The 20699-nt window shown below is 39.2% G+C and overlaps 1 protein-coding gene across 1 annotated transcript in view; it reads left to right on the forward strand.

Annotated features, from left to right (window-relative positions):
* The window catches only part of CASD1 (CAS1 domain sialic acid O acetyltransferase 1), a 65257-nt gene that overhangs the window by 17165 nt on the left and 27393 nt on the right, over positions 1-20699 (forward strand). The window contains exons 4-11 of the mRNA XM_032785370.2: positions 3838-3882; positions 5485-5547; positions 6967-7011; positions 12121-12244; positions 15426-15640; positions 16714-17139; positions 17614-17703; positions 18417-18536. Of these exons, the coding sequence (XP_032641261.1) occupies positions 3838-3882; positions 5485-5547; positions 6967-7011; positions 12121-12244; positions 15426-15640; positions 16714-17139; positions 17614-17703; positions 18417-18536 (1128 nt within the window). The remainder of the gene's footprint in view (positions 1-3837; positions 3883-5484; positions 5548-6966; positions 7012-12120; positions 12245-15425; positions 15641-16713; positions 17140-17613; positions 17704-18416; positions 18537-20699) is intronic.

The raw sequence follows: 20699 nt of genomic DNA on the forward strand, positions 1-20699 counted from the left end.
ACTATCTTTTTCCCTGCCAATTTGTCACTTAACTGTTGAAACTTCACTTAATTTCCAGGTTGAAAACACCAGAAACTGGGTTTTTTCTAAGGACTTTGATGTCTGGAATGGGCATTTGTTGGGAAATAATACTGCTTGCTACCCTAACGTTCAGGAAAGGGAACCATGCGGCATAGTTCTGCAGAGAAACAAATCAAGCACTCGATAGGGATATTGGGCCTAAGCAATTGTCAGAGGGTGATAACAGGAATGTTTGGCATCCTGAGAAGTGAAGTGGGAAGTTTGCAGAGGGAGGGTTCAGCAGATGTTAGTTTTCTTTCCTAGGCTATTCAGCTAAGGTGGCCTGTCCAATGGCAGCTAAGTGAGATTTGTTTTTCTGATGAGAAAATATGGCTGTCAAAGTGCGTGATGACCTGGAAATCTGTGGAATTTATGAATTCTCTTGAGAATATGAACTCTCTCTATGTATATTTACCAAGCTGCAAACTCTGTTTTGAATGTGGGGACAAGGTGACTTCTCTGTGATCTCTCTACGTCCATATTGGACTGAAATGCCAAGGCATAGTGATGCAGAATTAAAATAGACAGTTGTTAAATTGGTATGGTCCTCTATTCAAGTACACATATCTTAGACAGTAAGATAATGTCTACTCCAAGAATTGGCTAGACGGGGAGGGGTCACTTGGTAGCAAAGTCATCTGGTATTGGGCTCTCGTCACCTGAGGAGGCTGATCAGGAGGTCACCTGACATAGGGACTGGAAGGTTACAAAAGCTGCTCTGTTGAGAGTTCTTTGATAATCTTTCACCAGTTTAAGATGCGGGAGACAGCTGCAAGAACTGGATGAGGTTGAGGCAGCTTCCTCCTGTCCATCTACCTATCTGAACATAGATGGCCCTCCAAAGGAAGAGTGCGCTACAGTGAGGGGCATTGTGTTCAGGATGTGTTGTTTTCTATATGATCTATACCCTCTATGTATTTCTCATGCTTAAGTAAAGAGTAATAACATGTTCGTATCTGTGTTATATGTTACACCTACCATGTGACGCTTTGAAGAGTGGAAACTAGAATGCTTACACCTTTGGAGTTCTGGGGAAGGGTGTGTTTAAGCTTGGGGGGCGGTGGGAGCTGAGGAGTCAGCAGTGATACCAGAGGGGCTAGGAAGCTGGGCCACATGGTTGCAGCCTAGACAGAAGATCTGTGCTCCAGAGATGTCCCTAGGGACCCAAAGACAGGGACAGTGGGCTTTGTTCAGACTTCAGGGGCTTAAAACACCCAGGGAACCAATGGCAGGGTCTCCTCATAGCAAGCTGATGAGCCACCAGTAGAGGGAGCCCAATCTGATCTATGCCAGTGTTTTGTTTTGTTCTTTTAGACAGTATTAATTAATTTGTTTTGTTGTAAGTCACTTCTTGAAAGGTTAATTGCTGAAATCCTAGATGCATTGACTGATATACAAGTCTGATTGGGGCTGAAATTAAAAATAGCTTTCTGCCTTGCCTTTCTTGTAAGTGCCACTGAAATACAGTTGTGTGTTCATTTTCTGAAAATAAGCGTGAAGCACAGCTTGCTAAGTGGAGCCAGAGAGAGAGACTATATTACTATAGTCTATCAGACACCCAAATCATTAACTTGGTCTGCTGTTCAGGGTTTGTATTCAGCTTCAGGTCAGACTTGTTGTCAAGGCTGATTCCCCACTCTGGCACTTCGAGTGCAGAAGGTTGGGGCCCTCAAGGACTCTAAAAATTAATACTTACAGCCCCAGGCTGGTATTAAACTTCCAAGGTTACAGCTTTTCTCTGACCTTGGAGTGATAGATGCTGCCACCACCCAAGTGCAGAATCCTTTTGAGACCCCAGGAAGGTGCACTTGGGAATTCCTTCCTTTAGGGTACCCTCACGCGCTTTCACCCCCCACCCTTCTGGGGAAGAGCCGAGAGAGAGGGGAAAAGGAAATCAGCTGTTGCCACCAGCTAATTAAACAACATGTGCACAAACCTCTTAAGACACAAAAATCTAGTTCTGGTCTTAAAAAAGGTGAACTTTATTAGTAGAAAGAAAGAAAGAAAATGCATCTGGGAATTTAGGCTTTTGCTAGATTTAAAAAATAAAAACTACAAGGATTAAGCATCAAGAATAGCTTTCTTGAGGTCCAGCTTAAAGGTTACAAGCAAAAGAAAAACACTTGTGGGGTCCTCTGGGCTAAACCTAAGCCATAAATAAGAGAGAAACCTATTTGCGTCTTCCTAGACATTTCCTGATCTCCTTACATAACTGGGGTTCAAATGAGTAGTTGCCAGGTATGATATTGAGGATTTTTCATACCTGGCCTCAAGCTTCTTACAGCATAACTGCAGCTCTGGCTGCCTCTCCCTGGAGAACAGCCACAGACCGACAAAGGGGAGTTGTTTTTCAATTTTAGAAAGTTCTAGACTTCCCATTGGCTCTTTTGTCCAAGTGTCCACTCACTTCCTTTTACTTATGCATAGCAGTGAGACTTTTTAACCCTTTACAGGTAGATCAATTAGAAAACAGCTACTAAGAAGGATTTTATAGCTGCTGGCTGGCTGGGTGTCCATAAAGGAGAGCTCCCCCCTCCCCTTCATTTATCATACTTGTCAATTATTTAATATATCCAGGGTATTTAAATGCACAATAGCAGTCTGTCTGACAGGCAGCATGTAATTAAATTTCACTTGTCAAAGCCAGATGTTTGGCTGATTGGATAACAGGAGTTTTCCTAGCCTGGGGGTTAGTGTTGGATTGCTTGCCAGAGGTGAGAAGTAGTTTGGCAAATGTGAGAGTTTGGTGGGGAGGAGTAGTTAGGTTGATTCTGAGCTGGAAGATCTTTGTATCAAATGCTTGTGAAACTGATGGGGTAACAGTGCATTTAATAGACTTTGGAAGATATCTGAAGTTTCAGGATGGCTGAGTATGGAGAATCACTGGCTTATGGAGAAAGAATGGGTATATTTATCTACAGTACCTTAGCTCAGTTTGTGGATGGAAAGTGTACTTGTCCTTTCTGTTTCAGGCATTGAAACTGAAATAATACAACTCAGTTTAATGTTGAGTATTTGTGTCTACTGTAATTAAGGATGCCTAACTTATTTCATTCTAATCTCCTGTTTTCAGTCAATACGTTATGAATTACATATTCCAGGCTTGATTTCTGCCTGTGGTGATTTTATTTTTTTCCGGAAACTTTGAGCAAAATTGGTTCAGCTGTTAGAGGACAGGGGGAGCAGGAAAGAAGGCATACTAGTGGTATAGACAAGGGAAGTATGAGAGGAAAATGTTTTGTTTCGATTTCAGCCCTTTGAGAGGAGTATTAAGGAAAATAGTGATGTCTAGAAAGGAAATATTTCAGACTTTTTGAATCATTTGATGATAGAAAGCTATGGTGTTTCCAGGAGCTGCTGGGGGACATAGCACCATGTGCCTGAGATACATTTCAAAGTTTTGCCAGCATAGCTATATCAGTTAGGAGCATGAAAAAATCAGTTACACCAGCAACAAAAAACCAAAAAACAACTTTTGCTAGTATATCTTACTTCCTTCGGGAAGTGGTATAAGCTGTACAGACAAAAGAACTATTTTTCTGGTATAAACTGTCTCCTCTAGGAGCTGTACTAGCAAACACTTTTTAGTGTCAATGAGGCCTTAGATGGGAGATGAATAGAGCTCTGTGTGGATACAAAACTTGTATCTGCACCCAATCCACAAAAATGGTCCATGAATATCCGCAGATTGCAGGGCTCTAGAGATGAGAGGGATCAGTATTCGAACATACACTACCTTCCAGTAGAACAAGTTTAACTTGTTTTTTATTTTGGCAGCATGGAAACATTCTTTCTGAAGACAAATCTGCATCAATTAAAGTGGTAAGTTTTTTGTGGTAATAAGCTCCAAGCTATAGTAATCAATGTATAATTTTACATGCTCCCTCTATACTTCTGGTGGAAACAATTAAGGACCTCTTTTCAGAGATACTGATCAGTCACAAATTAAACAGAAGTCAAATCAGGATTGCAGGTGCTCAGCACCATTTATGATTGGATTCAATCCCCCACCCTCACCCCCCACCCTCACCCCGAAGATTTGTATCTTAAAGTTTAGTGAAGTCTGAGTAAGGTCCTTTGAGGTGTGTGTATTTTTCTCCAATCATTTCCATTATCTTACAGGAGCTTTGGACTCAATAGCAGTGACAATACTATTGACGTGCAATATTAGTCCTCTCATCAGATCTCGTAATTGGCCCTTCAAATGAAAGTAGCTTGTGATAACTTGGTAAATGCAGATGAGCTTTCTGTGCCACCCCAACCAATTCTCTGCCCTGGGTCCACTTTGATTGCAGTAACAGAGCGAGCCAGATGCATCACCATTATGGAAGGTTTTTAAAAAAAAACAAACCATACACACAAAAAAACTTGGGGATTGTGGGTAGGTTTTGAGGAGAACTCTCTTCTCCGTCTCCATCCCCAGTGGTCTGAGAGTGGGATCTTCCTCCTGCAAAGACCTCAGTAGCATTACTTTTTTCCCCACTCCTTTCAATATAATTCATCAAGAGAGTGCATGTTGAGTGGATTACTTAGGTACTTTGGAGGGAGCTATGATTTTAAAAGGATGGTTGGTGTTGTGTTCAGAAGAGGAGAACTTTGTGTTAGGCCAGTCTTTCTGCCTTCATTATAATGTTTTCTTACAGTTCTTTGTTTTATATTTTCCCTTTGACATGACATTGTCTCCACTGTACTTTTTAGGAGACTGTAGTATCTCTTGATTGTGGAAGCAGAAACTACTTATGATGTCAAGTAGCAGCCTGGGCCTTAAATAGAGAGGGAATAACATTAGCTGAAGTACAAATAAAGTTTTACATAAATCTTTTGGAATTAATTGAGAGATTTTATTTTTATTAAGAAGAATGATTTTAATAAAGTGCAAGTCATTAGCCCTTTTTTTGTTTCCCTCTGCTCCATTTTTAGAAGCTGGTAATGTGGAATGCTTGTGTCAAATGTTTGAAATCTGGAATATTAAGCTTTCTGAAAATTGGTTTTCTAGTTCAGAGATTTGCAAGATAGCTGTTGCTAGATACGTGTGGAGAATGAAGCTAAAAGTTAACTAGAATACACTGATGTGATCCTTTGTAAACCTTAAAACATTTGTTTCTGTCCTTGATATTATTGGAAAACTGAGACTCTTCGCTTTCAACTGGTTTAAAGGTTTAGATTCTATGTGAAATCTTGGCTCTATTGAAGTAAATGACAGAACTCCCATTTATTTTACCTTTTGTTCCTGGCTGATTAAGATATCAGATCTTTCATCTATGATTGGTCCATGAATCTAATAAAAAGAAATGAAGCAAAATTTGGACCAGTGTAATTTTCCATGTATGAAATACATTGCTTGTATTTGATATTCACATACATTTTCTAAATGATGAGCTACTCTTAAATTTACTCACAGGTATTAATATATTCTTTTTACAGGATTTCCTGTGGTATCCAGAAGTTAATGGCTCTATGAAGCAACATATCAAATCATGGACTGAGGTGTGTTCTAAAAATATACTGACTTTAGAAGATACCAATAGATTGAGGGACCTAGTCTCCTATTGTTCCATGTGCTTAACTCATATTGTGTACAAGTTCTGAATGTAGATAAAGGAGAATAATATTTTAAAAAATTTAAGATCAAGTTGTACACTGAGACCTCTAAAAAGATATAGTGTTACATCTATTATATCAACAGGATGTATTCACACAGAACAAGCTAACCCAAACTGCAGAAATTCACAGTGTGGACTCAGAAGTTTAGAGCTCAAATGAAAGTCTCCAAAGAATCCCAGAGCTCTAATATCTGGTGAACTCTTGCAGACTTAGAGGGGTGCACTGGATCTTATAATTATGCACTAGTTATACTTACTGTCTAATATGATTCTATCCAGCATGTCAGGTGTTCTTTAAAATTGCTGGTTAACAAATTTCTATACTTAACAAGTATAACAACTTGAACATGTATCTCTCTTAATAATTAGTCAAGTTGTTCACAAATTGACTCTTACTAAAGAATAGTTGTCATTTCTGGGTTTCTTCCTTTGATGATTCTGTGGTGGCCCATTATGCCAGTCTCCACTGCCTACTTGTTAAATTTTCAAACGAACACCTCTGTGCTTTTTCCCATGCTGTCCCTTAGGTTTGGGATGAACTCCCTGTAAACATCTGTGAAACTACCTCTCTATCCGCCTTCAAAACCTTCTTTAAAATTGTCCTTTTCCGTGATGGCTATAAAACGCTTGACAGCAGTTAGGCTGCTGGTGTGCAGAGACCACTACCTATCATGCTGGCTAGTATTGTCTCATTGTTTTCTTGTAGACCCCCCACCCCCAATCTGCCTCTCCCTGTCTCTTGTGTTAAATTTAGGTTGTAAACGCTTTGGGGGCAGGGATTGTCTTTGTTCTGTGTTAGTACAGCACTTTGTATAGTGGGGTCCTGTCCATATATAGGACTCTTAGACACAACAATATTACAAATAATAATATGATTATCACTTAATTATTTAGACAAATTTCTTTTTTTATGGACAAATATCTTCAGTCATTGGCCACTTCATAATAATAAACATGTCTAGAATATTTATTTCAGCTGCCATAATGCATGTTTGTGTGATTTAGTAATGCATAGCATCTTCTGAGTAGATGCCTGGATAGCTTTTAAAGAGAGAACTTAAATATTGCCTAACTCAATACGTGATTTTGAACATATGGAAACATAATGATACTTTGCACTTACATATAACCTTACATCTGAGGATCTCATTGCTTTACAAATGCTTTAGCCTCACAAGACAGCTGAGATGTGATAAAATCGAGGCACAGATGTTAAATAACTTGTACAGTAGATTGAATAATAGCTTTTAGTGATTTGTGAAGATATTTAGAAGACTAATCTCTCTTTTACTTTGTGTTTTAGGGTTCTACTACAAAACCTCATGTAATTGTAGCAGGCGCTGCTACGGTAAGCTTTTCATGCAGTAGGCATTCTGGTAAGAATTTACAGGAGAATATGTATGTTTCTAGAAACGTAACAAGAGGAAGTAAAGGGGAAACATACACTGATTGTCAAACTTCTCTTCCAATTGTCTTGTTCTTGTTATAACCAATACTTTTTAAAATATCAGAGTAATATTTGTATATAGATGTATGATGTACAGTAATATTTGCTTACCATTTCATTGTTAAAGATTGTGTTTTGGCTTGATGCATGGATGAAATGTAGAACAAATCTTATGAGAAGATAGCTCAGGTACTTCATTAACATTTAAATATTTTTTATTAATAATTTGGCCAACTGAATATCAGATTTTTAATGAATATTGTTTTCAAAAAAATATTGACCTTGATAATGGTCCTGTCTGCAAGATTTTCCTTCCAGGAATCCAGTCTTCTTACTTAATTTAAAACTCTTCTGTGCTCTGTCGACTTGTTGAATACCTCCTGCTGCTGCTGCCAGGAGCCATCTAAATATCTGTGCTTCCTGAGACTGTGAATTTTGACATCCTGATTCAGGAATCTGAACCTCAGGGCAAGTCTACACTAGAGTGCTACATCATCACAGCAGCACAGATGCAGCTGCGCCACTGTAGTGCATCTGCTGAAGACGCACTATGCCGATGGGAGAGCATCTGCCGCCAACATAGTGCGGGTGTGTACAGTGCTTAGGTCACTGTAACTTGTGTCACTTAGGGAGTGGCTTTTTCACACCCCTGAGCAACGTAAGTTACATCATTTTACTTGGTAGAGTAGACTAATCCTCATTCTCTCCCCACTTCCAGTAGTATCAGCACCACTTCAGGAAATGGACTAGTCTTCCTACTATCTCCCACCTTTAATGACATCATCTTGGTTAGCAAAAATACCCCCAATTTAATGTAAAGGCTATACTTAGTTGCAATTTGCATGTTTTAATGATTACCAACTATGAAGAATCAGCCTTTCTTTAGGAAAATAACTGTAAAGTACAAATGCAAAACGTGATTTAAATCATCAGTTTCAATCAAAGATTCCTGTTTGTGGATTTAAATCATGGTTAAATTTGTCAATTTAAACAGTTTGGTTTAAATCAGTCCACCCTGGCTCAAATTCAGGAATAGTACATTGCAAACAAAATGTTTTGAGTGCTGCTATTTGATCTGTGAATTTGGAGACAATACCTGTCTAGGAGTCCTGCTAATCTATAAACCTCTGGACACCAAAAGTTTCCAAGCAGAGGTGATGTATTCGTGTAGTATGATGTAGTCAAGAAGTTCACAAGAGCCATATGTCAGCTGTCTGGAGTGGCTCACAAATGTGAATACCAGCATCAAGGCCGACTGTTAGAAACCAGGGCACAAACCCCAAACTGATTGTGATTCTATGCTTAAATTTCACCAAGTATCAGGCATAAACTCCTCAAAAACTGTAACAGCCTTGATGTGGAGTCACAGACAGTCCCCTTGGTACTCCAGTCTATTTTACCACCCCAGGCAAGCCTTCCTTTGTGACTGATGGTGCCTTACACCAAAAGTCAAAATGATATTCAGGCTACTCCCAGGCTCAAATGACCGATCACTTTCCTTAAGTCAGTCGCATCTCAGAGCTCAAACCAAAAACAATGTGTGTAGCCAGTGCTATAATAAACTAACTGAAGATTTATTAACTAAGGGAAAAATGATTTATTAACTATTATTAACTAAGGAAAATGAATTATTTACAAAATTAAAGCAGATAAACATACACACGAGTTATAGTCTTTAGTTTGAGAAGATAGACTCATAGGTCAGAAGGGACCAATGTGATCATCTAGTCTGACCTCCTGCACAAAGCAGGCCACAGAACCCTACCCATCTACTTCTATAACAAACCGCTAACCTATGTCCGAGTTATTGAAGTCTTCAAATTGTGGTTTGAAGACCTCAAGCTCCACAGAATCCACCAGAGAATCCACCAGCAAGTGACCCACGCTGCAGAGGAAGGCGAAAAACCTCCAGGACCCCTGCCAATCTGCCCCGGAGGAAAATTCCTTCCCGACCCCAAATATGGCGATCAGCTAAACCCTGAGCATGCGGGCAAGACTCACCAGCCAGCACTCCGGAAAGAATTCTCTGCAGTAACTCAGATCCCATCCCATCCAACATCCCATCCCATCACATCACAGACCACTGGGCAGACTTATCTGCTGATGGGAGAGCATCTGCCACCAACATAGTGCGGGTGTGTGATAGAAGCTGTTGTAATATGCAAGCTCTATATGTCCTTTAGGGCTAACCCAGGCTAAACAGTTTGGGGGCCCTTGCTTATGCTCAGAAGTCTTTGCCCTTCAGAGTTCAAGCAGCATAGGGAGAACAATTTCTTCTTGACACGGACTTTTATTCCCTTCTCCCCAAAAGTCAAGCTGATGGGATGAGTGTTTGTGTACTGTCTCCTCTTCATGGGTGTGGGGGGAGCAGTCATCAAAGTCTTTTGTGCCCTGATGTTGCACAATAGCTTGCTGATGTCTATGGGCTTTGTTTCATTGGGCAGGAGATGACACCTCTTGTGGTAAACTAATATTTCACACATGTTAATGCATCTCTCCTGGCTGTGGGCTTTATAGTTTCAGAGCAAACACCTAAATATTACCTTACAACATGGGATACAGATATTATGTGTGAGATTAATGCATGCAACAACTTTCAAGAATTTCATACAGTCTAAACACATTTTTATAAATGTAATACCTGTTTTGATAATACTAACACACAGATGAGCCAGACTGGTTTCCAGCTATGCATTTGTCAATGTTCAGTGAGGCCTGAGGGTCTTGGCATGAGCTAGTACCTGGTCTGCCAGCATTACACCATCTGGGAGACTTCAGCATCCACACAGATGATAGCCTAAAACTCCTATCTGAACTCTGTGCTGTTTGTTTCTCATAAGTTTTCTTAGAAGTCTCTCTTTCACACACAGACACCAATACCCCAGACAAATAGTAAGGCCTGGTCTACACTTAATATTTAGTTTGACATAACTATGTTGCTCAGGGGTGTGAAAAAAAATCACACCCCTGAGAACCATGGCTGGGCTGACCTAATCCCTTGTGTAGAAGCAACCAGGGAAGAAAGCTTCCATTGACCTAGTTACTGCTGCTTGGGGAGATGGATTGCCTACAGCGACAGAAGAACCCCTTCCATCATTTTAGGAAACAGTTATGAAGCAGTACTGAAACAGCATAGCTACAGTGTGGTAGGTGAGCCTTTATAGCACCTGTATTGTAGGCATGGCCTAGGGCTGGACATTAACATAAGAAACTCAAGAATAGTCCCCAGTCCTGACTGCACCGTGTCCTACCCCACATAGAAATGAAAACTCCCTAATATAAGACAAAAAAATCACCACCATAGTCTACTCCTGAAAATCAAATTCCAAAATGTATTTACAGAAAACTCTACCCAGTCAAGAACTAGAAGAACCAGTGAAGCACAGCTATTGTTCCTTGACTACTGCTTATAGATAGTCCAGTACCAAAAATGCCCCCTTCTAGCTAACTGCAATCAAGGGCATTACCTTTGACTTCGAACTTTGCCTTTGTGGATATGAAAGAGAAAAATGATCCCGCAATACACAGATGACACTCAGTTGTCTATCCTTTATCTCATACTAAACAACACCATCTTCAAGTTGGTCAAAGTTGAACTTGTAAAAGACTGAAGTAATACTCATAGGTCTCTGAAGCACTTTCCTATTTCTGCTCCCTATGCCCCCTCGCCACTACCAAGCATGTCTGCCCTCACATTAAGTTGTTCTGCAGCCTTTGGGTCCATGGGATTCTTCAGCATTATTTGATGCTGAAGTACTGATGGTAGCAGAAATTTCCATTTCTATCTTTGACTGGCCAGAATACTGCGCCCCTTCTTGGGCTTAGCAAAAGTATCTGTTTTGATATTCAGGGTTCTCTATCGGATTGGCATAGCTTCTGAATAATTTGTTTCTCGCTCCAAGATTATGACCTCTCACAATAGCTACTTTCCACTGAAATGATGAAACTGTTGACCCGCTGGAACAGGCTTGAGTGTGTGGAAGAAAGACCTTTCATAGGAAATGGACCTAGATCATGTAATTCATTCCCACAAAACATTGCAATGGCTACAGGCCTTACTACGTTCAGGCTAATACAAAACTCATGTGTTTGGCTCTGCGTTCCCTCTGTAATGTCAACACAGACACACACAGAACGATAATTTAAAGAATTTCTTAAGCTATTTGTATTACAGGCTGAGAAGGAAGACAGAGAAAGATTTGTTGTTATTTCTTAATATTTGGGAGGCATTTGGATACATAAATGTTCCCCTTCACCGTACTTAAATAGATACCATCACAAATCTTCATAGCTGTTTCTGGTACACCTCTACCCTGATATAACACTGTCCTCGGGAGCCAAAACATCTTGCCGCATTGTAGGTGAAATCGTGTTGAATTGAACTTGCTTTGATCCGCCGGAGCGCGCAGCCCTGGCCCCCCGGAGCGCTGCTTTACTGCATTATATCGAAATTCGTGTTATATCGGGTCATGTTATATCAAGGTAGAGGTGTATAGTACTGTTTTTCAGGTGCTTTCTTTTTCAGAAACTATTCATTCATTAAATGAATGAATACACTAACGAACTTAAAACCTTGTAGGCTTTGCTCATACAAACTTCTGCTTCAAGTCAATGAGAGTTTTGCTTGAATAAAATCTAGAGCATTTGACCCTAAATCTTGTCCCTATATGTTACTGCTACCTTAATACTATTCCATCAAGTCAGTGAGTTTCTAATCAAATTTGTATCAGAACAATTTTTGAGCAGACAGATACCATCCTTATGTTAAACAGTTGCAACGTATATCTTTGTACTCTTTATGATAATAGTTTGTTCTTCTGTTATGCACCTAGCCTGTCAAACCAACAAATGTTTTTAATGCTATAAAAATTATTAAAATATTTAAGAAATAAACAGGCTCTATAATAGTATTGAAAATAGCTGCTAATAATGGAGTGGAATCAGTAAAGTTTTATGATTGTATATACTTTAGAAATAAAGAATCTGAATTTTTTTTTTTTAATCTTCTAGTGGTCTATCAAGATTCACAATGGCAGCAATGAAGCCCTCACACAATATAAAATCAATATCACTTCAATAGCGCCTCTTTTGGAAAAATTAGCAGAGAGTAGTGACGTATACTGGGTGTTGCAAGGTAAAATACAGTAGATAACTATAATTTGTGCTGTAATCATCTGATTTGAATCACAATTTTGCAGACTGTGGAGGACTAAACCATCTTTCACTGCCTTGCTTTGCCCCGAGGTTATTTATAAGTAGTCTAGTATGTGCATGAATATTCAGAAAATTTTGAGATAAAATCTGGAAGACTCGGATCTTTGTCAATATTGATATGCTAGATTTCACCCATTTCCTCTTGACTGTACGTTCCATGTGTTTGACCTGTTCCTACCTTCATGAGTTAGAGCTATCTGAAATTACATGTGTTGACAGTTATATCTAGACATAAGCAGTTGATTTCTTCTTCCTGGGGGAAAAAAAAATCTTAATCTCCCCTAAACACTGACGTCTTGTTGAAACATTCCTGTAATAAAACTTCTTCAAATTGTTTGACTTATACAACCCATGATAAAGCTTAAGAGGAATGCTCCTTTCAAGTCTTTTTATGTTATGTTATGGAGTTAGCTGTTAGCCAGAAAGAGATACATTTTCCAAAGAGGAGCACTGAGGCTGGGCATACCCACACCCAATAAGCAACCATGACTGCAGTTAATTACATACATCAAATAGACTGGTGGTTTAAAATATTTTCTAACTTTAATAACTGAATTTTAACTTAAATTAAAAAAAAAAAGCAGAGAAATTTAAGAAAACGTTAAGCTTGCTTAGTTAATGGTTTACAAGTCAAGTTTTGCCAAAGTTCAGGTTACACATGTAGTCTCAACTCTTTCATCTTTTGTGTATAGTGTTTGTTTTTAATTATATGATCACATATAATTTCTCAAATAATACAGTACATGCAACATATATTCTACAACTTTATGACCTTATTTTGTGCATACTTATTAAATGTAGTGCTTACTACTCTAATTAGCCCCCTCGCCATCATGGGATGGACTGCTTATGGTAGGAAGCACAGTGCACATTAGTGTTTTGCAGGATTAAACCCTCAGATACACGTGTGGGGCATGTAATAGTGTTCTGTACTATTCTGTACATCAATCCATTCAAGTTATTAGTATGAAACTACTCCTGGGGGAATTCTGTGCTACTGCATGCACATAATTAATGAGCCGTGCATATTTTTAATTTTTTGTGCAGAAAGAAGCTTCTGCTGAAATGTTGCTGCAGTTCTGCCTTTTGCCCACCAGAGGGTGCTGTGGCACAAGACCAGCAGCAGCTCCCAGCAGAAAATAACTTCTGCCTTTTGCCCGCCAGAGGGCGCTGTGGCAATAGAACACAGCAGCAGCTCCTAGCCAGCTAGGGAAAACAAAGAACCTGCCTTCTTCACAGCGCCTGTCAGGCCAGATTAGGACAGAAGACAGGGGTTATGGGGAGACAGATAGTGTGGGGTGCTGGGGATCAGAGAAGAGTTCATAAGGGCTAATCAGGGAGGACAGACTGGGGCAGGGGCTGAATGGGGGACTGGAGGGATGGGCCCAAGGGAGGAAAGTGCAGGGCCACATGGTGATGGGAGCGGGAGTGCAGAGCTACATAGCAACAGAGGGTGGCTGAGTAAGGGCACAGAGGGAGATGGGTTAGGGAGTACAGGGACAGGGGAGTGGCTGGGAAGGAGCACAGAGACACATGGGGGAGGGGTACAGAGCCACATAGGGTTGGGGAGGGGGTGTCTGAGTGGGAGTGGAGGGACACGTGGACGGGGGTGTGCAAGGACACATGGGGGTACAGGAACACAAAGGGACAGGAGCAGATGTGCTTGACTGGGAGAAGCTAGGGGTTAGCCAGAGCCTGCGTAGGGGAAGATCCCTAACTATCCTTCCCCGTTCGCCCCGAAAAAACCTGTTCTAAACTTTTCCCACCCATACCCAACAATCTTCCAAATTCACATCCAGGCTCCTTCCCAGCAATTTATTTCCCCCTCCCTCGGCTTCTTTGTTATCCCCAACTCCCCAAAGCCTTTGCACTGCTTCTGAGGGATGCAGGAAATACAGTCCTGTATTGTAGTTTAAATTAATTATTACTCAGAATTCTGTATTAATACACCTAGTAAGGAATCTGTTTGTCAAAAAACATTTCCTGCATCTTTTTTTGTTATCTGTATTGTTACAGATATACTTGCTGACAGGTGTTTTGAAATAAATGACCAAGAATAATTGAAACTGGTGTGATTATATTGTTGTTTTGACAAATAAAATATTCAGAATTCTGCAGAATTTTTAACTATTGTACACAGAATTGTTAATTTTTTTGTTACAGAATTGTTAATTTTTTGGTGGAGAATTCGCCCAGGGGGAGTATGAAATGTACAAAATAACCAATTCTTGCGCAACATTTTACAGTTTCATGTCATAAAGTAATAATGAAAATTATGCGGAAATACAGAGGCCATCTGCATTAGTTCAGTTAAGTGCCTCATATCCTGAACTCCATCCAGCTGTGCTGCTGATTGGAAAAAAGTGCTATATTACATTAAAATATATACTTGGAGAACATGTATAAAAATTCAGTGTCATTAAAAGTAAACTGGAGTATGAAAATACCACAAGTATAGAGGCATGAAAAATATAAGTATTTTAATGTGTTTTTAAGGTTATAGGAAAAATAGTGTGACGTATTGAATTATTTAAGAACTAGCATTTGATCATGAGTTTAAAGATTATGATGTAATGAATATGAGGGGACAGAATTAAGGTAGCTAATCCTGTTTTAATTTTGATGTTTCTTGATTTTTAGATTAGAATGTAAACACTTATGTAACATTAACTGTATTGATGGCTGATGTGCCCATTTTAATGTTCAATTGACATATTCAACATTATCAATTCTGAACAAGCAAAGTTAGACTTGAAAAAAAAAATAAATCCCAAACTAGTATTGATGTAGATTCATTGGAATGTACAGGAGCATTTGAGACGAGAAAATCTCTTCTTTACTAGATACCTAAATACATGTTCTGAGAGGTTTTAGGAAAACTTGCTCCCAAATTAAATTCTTGCATGCCAGATTACAGTGAACTATTGGGCTTAAACCTCATAAAAAACAAGGATTATAATACAAATGATAAAACGTTAATTTTACCATCCAGCGTAGCACTGAAAAATTATGATTGATCTTTTAGGATGAATATAGTCTATAGAATTTGAATTATGATTATTGATTTTTTTTAATAAAGGTTAACTTTCTTTTAAATTCAGATCCTGTTTATGAAGATGTGTTGAGTGACAGTAGGAAAATGATCACTAATGAGAAAATAGATGCTTACAATGAAGCTGCAATCAGTATTCTGAACAGCAGCTCCAGAAATTCCAAAGCTAAAGTTAAAGTGTTCAGCGTTTCTAAACTCATAGCACAAGAAACTATCATGCAATCTTCAGATGGCCTGCATCTCCCAGAATCAAGCAGAGAAACAGTGAGTACTCTCATTGTTGGTCAACATAACAAAAAATTAATAATGGAGCAAGATTTTAATTGAGCATGTTGTACTCATAATGGCAGATAGTATGAACTTTGGTGTCCCTTGATGATTGTAGTCTTAAAAATGATGTGCAAGAGTTTTCCAGGAAATTGTTTGTTTGCAAGACCCCAGCAGATGAAAGGATATCTTTTGGGATCTTGCAAACAAATTTTACAAGATGCTACTTGCCATTTTGTAAGTAACTACATAGTAGTTTAAAAAGTAGTTTCTCCTATATATTAAACACTGTTGAGACCATCACTAGATCTTTCACATTCTGAGGAATCCAAGCTGAAAATTTGTTGCTTTCCTCTGCGTGAATGAATGACAATCACAACTTCTTGGAGAACTGCTCTCAGGGCGAAATCCTAAATCTCGCCTTTTGTGAGTGTGCAGGATCCTCAGCATATTAGTAGTAATTCTGTTATGGCGGAGGCTGGGGGGACATGGGGAACCTTTTCAGGGAATCATCATCCCATATAAATCTCTGTAAAGGCTCCCTGCAGCACAACATGAAGGAAGTTTGTGGTTGTGAGAGTGAGCTAATAGGTAGGCAAAAGGTGGGTTACTGGATCCATGTCTGTGGAGGTCAGCTGGCAAACTGTATGGGTTACTGGAACACGGAGTCTGCAGTAATGTTTGCAAAGCAGTTTTGCTGCCATTCTGCAGTTTGAGTTAGAAGTATTACATTTCCACACCCTCCATAGCAGACCTTCCCAGGTCTACTTATTTGGGTTGTGCTCCCACCCGTGACTTTGGTTCTTGGTGCTTTTTCAAAATCAATAATAAAAATTAAAGCTGTTTGTTTATATCAGGACTCTTAAAAATATTGACTCAGATCTGTTAATACGTGTTATTTTAATTCTCGAATTTGTGTGTAACTAGCTGTGTGCACATATATGAAGTGCTTAAATATAAAATGATAGGGGAAAATGCCTCTTTACTAATGCGAAATATTAGTAAATATATTTGAAAAAAATCTCCTGTGCTGAGAATGTTTGATAGCTAGTTACTTGTTTCTTTGACAGAGTGCAATGATTCTTATGAACGTCTACTGCAATAAGATTCTGAAGCCCATTGATGGTTCCTGTTGCCAGCCTCAGCCTCCTCTCACTCTGATACAGAAGCTAGCTTTTTGCTTTTTTGCTTTGTCCATTATTGGATATTTAATTCTCAGTTTTATTTATCGTAATAATCATCGAAAAAACAAGCCATGCACCGATATGGAAAGTGGAGAGGAGAAAAAACCTGTCACCAGTATATCTCCTGTTTCTACTCTAGAGACACTGTTACACTCCTTCTTCAAGCTGGGTCTAATCATGGCCTATTTCTATCTGTGTGACAGAGCAAATCTATTCATGAAGGAAAACAAATTTTATACGCATTCATCTTTCTTCATACCAATCATCTATATCCTGGTTTTAGGAGTATTTTATACCGAAAACACCAAAGAGGTAAAGATCATGCTGGTGTCATTTCCCAGTTCAGGATTGTAATTGAATTCATTTTTATTCACTAAAATATTACAGGTCAAATTTTCAGAAGGATATCGCTGATGCTCTCACAAAATATAGAGTTGCATATGGTAATTCATTAATTGTACACAAACTGGTAATTAGGTGCAAAAGGACGTTTTTGCAAGTGCATTGGGTAAAGCATTTTTGTGGGTGTAGCTGCTGGTAGGGTTCATCCATCAACTGGCCACAAGGCATCAGAGTCAAATCCTAGTTCAGAGTAGTAGATGAGCATTGATTTATGGGGCAACATCTAATACACAGTGAACTTTATATAATGTCATTAGTGTAGAAGTTTTTCTTCTTAGACCCAAATACCCATAAACTGGTTTATTGTTTTGAATTTTTCTCCTCATTTTGTAGATGTTCGTTGTACTTGTTGGAATAGCAACACTCTTGTTTTGTTTTGCATAGACTAAGATGTTAAATAGAGAGCAAACAGATGAATGGAAAGGCTGGATGCAGCTTATTATTTTGATTTATCATATCTCTGGAGCAAGCACTGTAAGTGATTTGAATTGAATTATTTTTTTTAAAAAGTAATGTGATTTGGATTCAATGCTTTAAAGGAAAAATAAGCTGCGGCCATTTACCGCCAGGATACAGAAGTTAAAATATCCAAGCATTTATTAGACTTGAGTATCATAAACAGTTTACGTTATGCTCCTCGTTTAACCTTTAATTTCAAAAACATAATTTTTGTGAGGCCTCATTTATATCATTTCCTTCAATAAGTGAAGATATCAATGGGGCTATACTGTTTTGGGGTTTTTGTTCCCCCCTAACATCCCACCCATATGTCCAGTGAAGGGGAATTATTTTCTCATTTTGGAAGACAGTATTAACTTAGTTACAAAAACTTGCTGGAGACAACTTTTGTGTGGTTTCCCCCCTCCCCCCCCTTTAATCCAGTTATAGACCCACAAGAAAGTCAAGCTGTTGATACAGTTGTAAGAAGCTTATTCAGATTTTACAGTTTGAGAGAGGCTAGGTCAAAAGAGAATTGCTTTAAGTCGTAGTAAGTAGTCATAACATTTCTTTCCTTTGGTTTACAATGACATAAAGTTTTATGAAACAGAAACACAACAAGCCTAAAATACAGAAGAGCTTTCTCCTCTTGACCCTGAACTTACTTACAATTAATAGTGTTTAAAAAAAAAGAGAGAGAGAGAGCTTATGTGGCCCTCTGTAAAAGGGTAAATTATTTTTCTCAACAGTTTTTGCCTGTGTATATGCACGTTCGGGTTCTGGTTGCTGCATATCTGTTCCAAACAGGTTATGGACATTTTTCATACTTTTGGATCAAAGGAGACTTTGGATTGTATAGAGTGTGTCAGGTAAGAATAAATCTTTCACTGATTTTGTATAAAAATATTTCCAAGTTCAGATCTCTCTGCTTGCTAAATTATCTGAGATTAAAATTATTTTGGTTGTTATTCATAACAAACTGATCATTGTCTCTCTCTCATCTGGTCCATTTAATATAGTCTGATCAATCTAGTTTATCTAATACAAACATAATGACAAATTTTAGAGGGAAGGCTGGTAACATGTTAGAATGTGGCTGAGGTGAAAAATAATCATTCTTAATATTTTCATCAGAAATTGGACACAATAAATAGTGATGAACATAAACCAGTGTAATATTATGAAAAGGCAAGACTGAAACAAACTTTATCTAAATTATCCATTTTGGATCTTTCTTTCCCCAACCCATCCCCCATCTTGTCTGTTTAATGTGGATATTCTATTTTACATACCACTAGAGCATTTTTCTGTTGGATCTTATACAAATAGATAAATATTTGGTGAATCCAGAATGCTACCTCCTGGAAGCAAAATCAGTTTTTTTCACTGTGAAGAGTGTGATGCTTCTTAGGGCAGCCAGGGCTGTCAGCCACCATGTTGCCACCTCCCTCCTGCATGAGGAAGTCTTGCCTATGCAAGTTGAGTATTAGCTCCCTCACACAAACGGTCCATCAGCCACTCAAGTACTCTCCTTTGGGCTATACCAGCCCTGCATTTGCCCTGCAGACTGACAATAGATGTACCCCAGGCCCTGGGTCCCTTCAGAGTGTCCCCCTATGGTATCCAGTCCCTGATCACTAGATACCCACAGAAATCCCAGAGCCTCTGTTCCCAAAGGAAGAGTGTACCCCAGTTTAACAGTTTTACCATAGACCAACACTCCTGTGTCACACGCCTAACTTGTTTGGTTATAGTAAACCAAAATAAGATTTATTTAAGAATAAAATTCAGATAGAATGGTTGCATATAAAATAAAATTGTAAAATGCAAACTGGGGCCTACACTCATTATTAGATAGGAAAGGTAACTATTAAAGTTCAGTCTTTTGCAGCACTTGGTAGCCCCAAGGAGCTAGGACTCAGTCTTTCATGAAGCTCCCTCACTTTACCTCCTCAGTGAATGGCTCTACCCTGAGATAAACCAAATAAGTTTTTTGTCTTTATTCACAGACAGGGCAATCCCCGCATTGTCATATTGTTCCTTTTCACTTCCAGGTGGTTTCAGTGTTTATAGTGAGTCTTGTATGGTTTTCCATTGATTTGTCTATGTTGGTTCAAAGGTATGCTGTCGAGCAATACATTACATAATCAACTAACCTGGGAGGGTGATCACCCAGACATATTTCCTGCTGACTCATTTTCACTCCAAAACCAGAAGGGAATAATTTGTTATATTATTTCTTAAATATGACCCTATGATGGGTTTCCCGGGGTGCAACTTGGAAATGGGGTACCACTGAGCCCTTGGCCTCTGTCTCACCAACTTGGGATCCCTGTCACACTGTGGTGCTGTGACAAGCTGCAAGCTCTCCAGAAACTGCATTTACGCAGACATCCACAGGCAAGGACACACCCTGCTGAGTTACATGAACGCTTTTGCCAGTCACTCGTAAATCAAAAATAGAGAGGATCCAGTGATCCCCACAGCTCTCCAGACCAGGACCCCAGCGTTGTACTAACTTGTCTTGGTCGGAAGCCTGAGCAGTGTAAGTTTATTACCCAGCCCACGCCTCCCTCAATATGGAGAGGCTATGAACCAGTTCTTGTTCCTGAGCAGATTTCCCATGCATTTCAAGCAAAACCCACTGTTTCAGGTAAAATATAAAACAGATTTATTAACTACAGAAAGGTAGATTTTAAGTGATTGTAAGTAGTAAGCAATATAGATCAAATTTGGTTACCTAAGAAATAAAACATTAAATCACAATCTGAGTTCCATAAACTAGACAGGATTTAAATCAAGCAGTGTCTCACCCTGATGGTATAGTTCTTCAAGTGATTGCTCATATCCATTCCAGTTAGGTGTGTGCGTGCCGCGTGCACGTTCGTCGGAGAAGCTTTTACCCTAGCAACACTTGGCGGGTCGGCTGGGCGCCCCCTGGAGTAGCGCCGCCATGGCGCCGCATATATACCCCAGCCGACCCGGCCACCCTTCAGTTCCGTCTTACCGCCATGTCAGTCGTTGGAACAGTG

This window comes from Chelonoidis abingdonii, chromosome 2 (assembly GCF_003597395.2).
Source record: "Chelonoidis abingdonii isolate Lonesome George chromosome 2, CheloAbing_2.0, whole genome shotgun sequence".
Lineage (NCBI taxonomy): Eukaryota > Metazoa > Chordata > Testudines > Testudinidae > Chelonoidis > Chelonoidis abingdonii.